Below are 8034 nucleotides of genomic sequence, written 5' to 3'. Positions count from 1 at the left end.
GTCGGGCACTATGTGGTTTAATCAGTAGTCTATGTCTAATTGTTTCATAATACTCACATTGCAATGGTAATCACATATATGCATAACACAGTACGTTTCATTAACACATAACATGTACAGTTACAAGTCAAACAGTCAAAGTCAATGGTCAAGGTCAACGTGCATTAAATACGAGTCAAAAGGTCGAGTTGTCACAACTGTGGTGGTCGGAATCACGAAGATCGGAGGGGAGCGGGTGTCTCGCCGGAGATTGTTGCCGGCTCCTCCCCATGGCTCATCAGCAGGGAGATCGAGAGGGGAAAGTGGAGGTGTTGAGGGGTCTGCTATGCTGTGATTGAGAGAGGAGTTGTAGAGTTAGGGTTTTTTAAGTTGAAGAAGGAAGAGCAGAGTGAAGATCTGGGCGTGTGCGTGTTTGTGTGGTATGTGGTTTCAAATGACTAGATTTAGGGTTACACTTCTCTTATATAGTTAGGTTTACTATAGTGGGCTTGGGCCCGAGGCCCACAAGCCCACTTCCCGCATTTTTAGTGGCCCGTTACTTCTACGAGATCCATTTACGAACCCGAGCTCCATAAACTCTTGGAAGTTAGTGTTTTAAAATAAAAAAAAACGTAAAATAGTGTCGGTTTTCAGCGTTGGACACGTTCGTTCGTTGGTTGCGTAAAAAGCGCGTAAATTGCGTCGGTTGCCGTTCCAAATCCATTTTTCGATCCGTTTCTAACTACGGATAGTAAAAATTAAAAACAAAGCTACATATTTTATGGTATATTAATATCGAGACGTAATTCGAGTTTGGTGCTTCCGATTCGTGGTTGATTGTCGGTGCATTACTGTTTCCGCGTTTTTCGTTCACGTTTACGCTTTGCTCGTTCGAAAGCGTAAAAATTTCGCAAAACTAAATTTATAAATATAAACTATGCGTATAAAATTTGTACTTTTCGGCGTTGTCAGTATTTCATTCGGTTTCAATTCGTTGTCATTTTCCGTTCAACAGGTTTCTCCGTAAACCACCGTTCGCGCACTGTAAAATCGGGTAGACGTTCCTAGGCACTCCAAAGGCCTAAATTGAGTTAACTCATGCCTTAAACACTATTTATTATCGTCTTAAATATTGTTAATCGCATAATTAAGCGGCGTTAATTACCGGTTGTCACATTAGCCGCTCACGATCTTGATAAAACCTTCAATTGTTGATTCAGATTAAATGATGGATGATGGAATATTGATTGGATGGGTTGGAATCCTCCAAAAACTTCAATCCTCTACCCTAAAATCGTCAAAAAGTTGTTAGCTTCAAATTGGGAAGAACGACGACTTTTAAACACCTAAAAAAACTCGCAAAAACCTAACAATCTCGTCTGTGGGCCGTAAGCTACAACCTAGGGCCGTAAGCTACAACCTAGGGCCATAAGCTACGGTCCCAGTAAAACTTTATGGTTCACACATTTTAGTTACGATTGCCGTCCACCGTAACCTACGGTCCCCAACCGTAATTTACAACCCTGGGTAAGCTTCCAAGGTTGATTTTTGTATGGGGTAGGCTAAATATACCCCCTCTTGTTACTTTTTATACCCCCTTCCTATAAAATCACATTAAAACTTTTACTATTTACCCCCTATACAAATCATCATTTTAAAAAATATTCTTTTTGTTACAAAACAAATTCAAAAGTGTAAAAAAAGATTATTGACGTTTTTTTAAATATTTATTTTTTAATTTTTATTTAAATCATATTTTTTTAAAGTTTTCATATATTGTTTCTAAAGACACTTTCTCGAATAGTATTTTGATTATGTTTTTTTTAACATATTTACAAATAAATAATAACATTTTTTCTTATAAAAATAATAAAAAAAGGTTTTGAACTTTCTTTTTGAAAAAAAGTATATATTATGTTTTTCCTCGTCTAGTTTGTATTTTAAAGGTCTTACTTTTGTTGGTGCACTGAATGTCTGTTTACTGCGTCTGTATCGAGTCTTAGGTCTAGATAGGTTAGATTGGAGCTCAGAAATCAAAGTTAGGGTTTTAGGATGTAATTTCGCTCCAAATGACATTCATGTCATTTGAAGCGAAATCAGGAAAATCATGTTAATTCTGCTCCTAGTTGTTAAGTTAGAGATTTCGCTCCAACACTATCATGGTGATTTCGCTCCTGATGTTACCAGGTGATTTCGCCCGAAATAGGTCACATGGGGTTTCGCTCCTGTCATTTGGAGCGAAATCAACATTACTATATAAACATGTAGTGTGATCTCATTTGTAACGTTGGAGCGAAATCAGGTCATGTGCTAGGTGTCGAATTGCTGTCAAAATTTACTCAGAAAGCATTAATAGAAAGGAAATTGAAAGGAGAAAGCTGTTGTGACTTTGTTTACTTTGATTCCGCCTCTGTATTCAAAGATGAACTGCTTTAACTGACTATTTAGGGTCGCACACGGTCCAACAACTTTTATATTTTTTAATACTTTTGACGTGTTTATAAAATAATTAACAATTTTTATTTATCAAAAAAGTAAAAAAAAATCTTTTAAAATAACGTTTACAGGCCATCTATGTAAGTGAACAAATAAACAATAGATACTAAAATTATTTTATCAAACTATAAATTAACAATCTATATAAATTCAAATTTAATTAGTGTAAAGAATATGTTATAAACAAGTTAAAACCAGTTTAAGACTTGGATCGAAGCGAACACTTTCTAAAGCAAAACAAATGGATAGGGTTGATTCACAAATATTTTTCTCTTCTTCATTTAAAAAATATATCAAACTGGTTGATTTCAAAATATATGTGGATTTTTTTGTAATCAAAAGTAGGTCATTCGAAACCAAAAGTCACGTAAAAACATAAACTTAATTACGAATAATCATCGGTTTTCGACCACGCATTAGATACCCACTTCAAGTCATTCCAAAAAAAACATTTTAAAATATTAAAAATAATAAATATAAGACATTTAAGATACTAGACGAGGAAAAAATATAATGTAGACTTTTTTAAAAAATAAAATTCAAAACTTTTTTTATTATTGTTTTTATATGAAAAACGTTATTAGTAATTTGTAAAGATGTTCAATAAAAGAAAACATAATCAAAATACTATTTGAGAGAGTGTAAAAAATATCTGAAAACCTTTTAAAAATATGGTTTTTTAAATAAACATTTTTTTTAAACGCCTATAATATATTTTTACGCTTTTGAATTTGTTTTGTAACAAAAAAGAATACTTCAAAAAAATATGACTTGTTTAGGGAGTAAATATAACAAGTTTAAATATGATTTTATGGAAAGGTGGTATAAAAAGTAACAAGTGGGGGTACATTTAGTAGCCCCTTTTTGTATTCAGCTTGCCAAAACAGTTAAGATTCATATATTGTGGCTCCAATAACTCATTTTCTAACCCCTTCCCAAAATAGTCAAGATTCATATATTGTGGCTCCAATAACTCATTTCCTAACCCTGAGAGATGCCCATTTGCAGTTTTGACTATTTTCTTTCAACCATTCTTGGTTAACCTTTTCTTTTGGCTTGGAGTTTTCATTTAAACTCTTCACGAAAACTCTCTTTTTTTTCCATGTGCCTTCTAACTCTTGTATAAGTCCCGAAAATCATCTCAGAGAACCCGACTACGGGTAGTTATTTTTAAATAATATTTGATATTATATTTCATTTTTTTTAATTTGCTAATAATGTGTATTATTTACTTTAAATAGTGGGTCATTCAAAAGGAAACGTGTTCGTGATGTCTTTTATGCTCAACTAGAATGGAAACCATATCGTAATACGAATCAAATATTAAGCAATTGGAGAGAACGGTGGAAAAAAGTGTCCGCGTTTAATGCTATTTACAACAACCTTAAGAGCAAGCGGGGCAAATGATGTGGAGTTGTTAATTGAGGCACGTAAAATACATAAACAAGAAAAGTCAGTTGCGTTTACAATGGAACAACCTTGCAAATCCTAAGGAAAAGCACCAAGTGGTATCTTGTCTCAATTATGGATCCACATCTGCATGTGAAAAGGTCGAAGAGCACATTATCCAACACCTTCGCATCCTCTTAAGTCGCGTCGGATCGCGATCACAAATAAATTTAAACGACACAGACAATGAGTATGATATCCTAGAAGAACAACCTCGTCCGGTTAGGAGAGATAGATGTAAAGCAAAAAACAAAGGTACCGGGTCATCATAAAATAATCCCGATATATGGGTCCAAGCTGAAAAATTTGAATAAAAAATTGAAAAGTTAATATCTCGTAAGGAACGAAAAACAACAACAATTGATCTTCACGTCTTTGCTTTTGACATTGATGGGGATGAACCTTATACTTTTCGAAAAAAATGGGAATATAAGATTTGAAAAGAATTCATGGAACACCCATCACTTGAACCATTTGTTCACTAAGTATTAAATTTGCTAACTAATTCTAAGTTAACGTGAAAGAAACAACAAAAGTATTTAGTGTTTTTTTTTCTAAGGGTGTAAGGGGTGCTCACCTAAGAGGTGAGTTCCCTCTCTTACGCCCAACCAATCCTCGTGTGCCACGTCAACTCCCCTCTTAAACTCCCCTAACACCCTAAATTGATGGCGGCACTCCCCTCTTAGGTGACTTGGTTTTTATTAAAAAAAAAAAGTTTTGATTGGTCCACTCATCCTCTCTCCTCCCCCTCTCTTCGGTGAAGCCCCACCGATTTCACTCCCTCTCTCTACCTCACCGATATGTTGGCGCCACCTCCCCTAATCGGTACCGGGGTCCCCGCGTGGGTTTTCGGTGGGTGCCCCGCCCACCCTAAGTAATCCCATAGTCATTCTAAATTTGAAGTATTAAATTGGCTAGGTTGATGGTAACTGATAAACCGTAAATGTTGCACTTTAGAATATGAGGTATTGTGGTGCTTGGGTTGGAGGCATTGTTTGATATGTGGCGAGGGTGGGATTCACCAGGTAATACTAAAAAACTAGGGGTATGGTCTGGTGTGGCTTAGCTTGGTGTGACCAGCTACGTGAATTTTTTTTTTTTTTTGTTTAAACTATTTAAAATTTCACCCAGCCAACCAAAGACAGCAGTGTCACCCAGTCTTCCGCCCTATGTCAGGCTCAATCCCCACGCCAAATGGGCAACGCCATGCCTAACACTAACCCAAGGTGAAACAGCCGGCGTTAGAGGGCCAAACGCCAAGAAACTAACGCCCACACCCACCGGTCTTAGTTTTAATCTATACTGTTTATAAGCCGGATTCGAAGACAAGGAGTCAGTTCTTTTGATGTTTCACACCCATATGCCTAAATTCACTTCCATCCTCTTCTCCACTCTCAAACTCCCACCCTCAACCCTCCTCCTCCGCCCACCAACCCACTCCTCCTTCTCTCGCCTCTTCAGCCGCCCTAAACAACCACACCGCAACACCAAGGTCAATTTCTCCTTATCCGATTCCGAATCCGAACCCGAATCAACACCACCACCTTCCAACAAAACAAACCCACCGCCTCCTTACAATCCCTTTAACAAAACCCCCGTGATCACCGAACCCGATGACCCAACAAACCTTCAGGAAGTCTTCCACAAGATACGCACAGATGGGCTCAACAATAGTGCAGTTAAGATGTTCGACGCATTGTCTAAAGACGGTCTCACTCATGAGGCGCTTGAACTTTTTTCCCAGATTAAAGATAAAGGTTATATGCCCGATGTGGTGGCTCATACGGCTGTGATTGAAGCGTATGCATCTGCAGGTAAAGCGAAAGAGGCGCTGAAGGTGTATATGCGGATGTTGGGTTCGGGTGTGTTGCCGAATGCGTATACTTACACGGTGTTGATCAAGTCGCTTGCGGGATCTGGTGATGGGAAGTTGGTGGCGGAAGCGAACAAGTGCTTTGTGGAGATGATGGGGAAGAACATTAGACCCAATCCAGGTACAAGCTAGTGAAAAGCTAGGGGTGTAATGCAATGGGGGTGTTTGGGATTCCTTCTCAAAAACAACTTATTAACTTATATAAGTCATAAGTTATAAGTTAGAATTTCTAACTTCTCCAAAACAACTTCTCCACACACAAAAATAACTTTTATAAGTTAAACCAAACACTCTAAAAACGGTCTAGTTTTTTTTTTTTTTTTTTTGAACGGCCAACAAATCAATCCCAAGCATTCTTGGGACACCCAATGGACAAACGTAGTACTCCGAGAGTAACCTGAGTGGTCCACCACCAATTCCGGGGAGAATCCGGTAACCCATCCGCCCGTAGGCACGGCGGTAAATTACTAGTAAAACCCGTTTGGCTCAAGGATCGAACCCAGGTTTCCCTGGATCTCATATCAGTGCCTCACTCCTTTTTTGCACTAAAATGGGAATTGAACTTGAGTCCTCCTACCACTTGAGCTAGAGGTCATTGGCCGAAACATTTATCATTTAATTTTTGACTGCATAAACCATGGCATTCTTCAATAATTCCATGTTGTTTCAGTTTTATTATTGTTTTGGGTTTGGGCTAGGTTTATCGCCTTTCAAAAAAAAAAATATGGGCTAGGTTTATCAACTACCCAAACATAACATAACATAAGCATAAGCTAATTCTAGTTTTCTAAATAGAAGCTAATGAATTGAAAAATAACTTTTAAATCTTATAAAAAGAATTGGATTTTAGTAAAATAAAGGATCCTATTTTTTTGTTAGGGTTATCCTTTATATAGAAAAAATTACACTGCGCATACGAAGTTGAGCCATAGCCCGTGCTACGGCTAATATAATGGTGGTTTAGACCCTGCTAATGAAAATCTCGTAGGAAACTCGGGATTACAATAAAGGAATCTAATCAAATCATATATTCGGATTATGGTAGAGATAATGGAAATAAACGCTAATTCGTCTAAAATCAGGGACATGTTTGGCGGTTTTCGAGGGGCTTGTGAAGGGAGGGAAGGAGGAAGAAGGGAGAGAACTGGTGGTGAAGATGAAAGCTCTTGGTTTTGCTCCAGATCAGGAGGGGTTGAGAGAGTTGCTGAAGAACAAAAGAGGTCAGGTTTTTCGGTCTGTAATGAACATTCTCTTTGCTGAATGAAACTAAGAAATCTGTACTTGTTGGAGTGATTGTCATTTGGGTTTGCATTTTACAGTGTTGTTCATGAGTTCATGATCTTGATTGGCTTTGTTGGTAGTTTTGAGCTGTAAGTTGGTTGGATCAAGATATATTGTCATCATAATGTTGACAGACTGAACTAGGTGATATGGTGGCTTTTGGGTTGTCAAATTTAACCAATAAAGAGTTCGTGTTCGGGTTAAATTGTATAACTGTCTTTTGTTAAACATGTTTAAGTAAATGGGTTGACCCATTTAAAATTAGAACAAAAGAATAAAAAAGTATATATTACCTTTTTACAACTTAAAATTTAGAGTAAATTACAAGTTTTGTCCTTTGTGTTTACACCAAATTGCAGGCGCTGTCCTTTAGCGTAAAAGTTGACAAATTTTGTACTTTATGTTTCAAAATCTTGCACGGTTTGTCCTTTGAGCCTAACTCAGTTAGATTTTTAGATTAAATATGGTCATGTGCTTTACACATGAGGGTATACTTGTCTTTTCACCTTTTCAGGGGTTATTGTGTAAATAACTTATATAGAAGGACTATTTTATAAAAGTTAAAAGATATTTAATTAAAATAAAATATCTGAAGCTTTTTCTTGAAGATCGGTTTATATGGATTTTGAAAAGCATAAAGTGATTGGCTTTTGTTTTGTTCATTTGTCTTCAAATCTTGAAGCTTTTTTGAATCTTTATGTCAAGTTCATCTTTTCTTTACCTAAATTATTTCAAGTAACACTAATCTCTCGAAGCCATCTTCAAGTTCTTCATCTTTTGAAAGACGGGCAAGACCACAAAAGGCAGCCGCAGTAAACTGTCCCAGATGTGATTCGACGAACACATCTTATTCTTTAGTGGCAAAACCAACACTTCCTGATCTAGTTGTACCTTCTATATCTACAGTTGTACTATCTCAGAACCCTAGGATCCATCATGACCAATATGGTCAAGAT

At 36.9% G+C, this 8034-nt stretch overlaps 1 protein-coding gene across 1 annotated transcript; it reads left to right on the top strand.

Annotated features, from left to right (window-relative positions):
- The first annotated feature begins 5227 nt into the window (after positions 1 to 5227).
- LOC110868202 (pentatricopeptide repeat-containing protein At4g38150) lies at positions 5228 to 7218 on the top strand. The gene is made up of 2 exons (XM_022117304.2): positions 5228 to 5918; positions 6880 to 7218. Exons 1-2 carry the CDS (start codon positions 5270 to 5272, stop codon positions 7059 to 7061), a joined length of 831 nt encoding a protein of 276 aa, XP_021972996.1. The 5' UTR covers positions 5228 to 5269; the 3' UTR covers positions 7062 to 7218.
- Positions 7219 to 8034: the final 816 nt, after the last annotated feature.

This window comes from Helianthus annuus, chromosome 4 (genome assembly GCF_002127325.2).
Source record: "Helianthus annuus cultivar XRQ/B chromosome 4, HanXRQr2.0-SUNRISE, whole genome shotgun sequence".
In the NCBI taxonomy this organism is placed as follows: domain Eukaryota; kingdom Viridiplantae; phylum Streptophyta; class Magnoliopsida; order Asterales; family Asteraceae; genus Helianthus; species Helianthus annuus.
The sequence above is the reverse complement of the archived record's forward strand: the minus strand, read 5'-3'. Positions and strand labels throughout refer to the sequence as shown.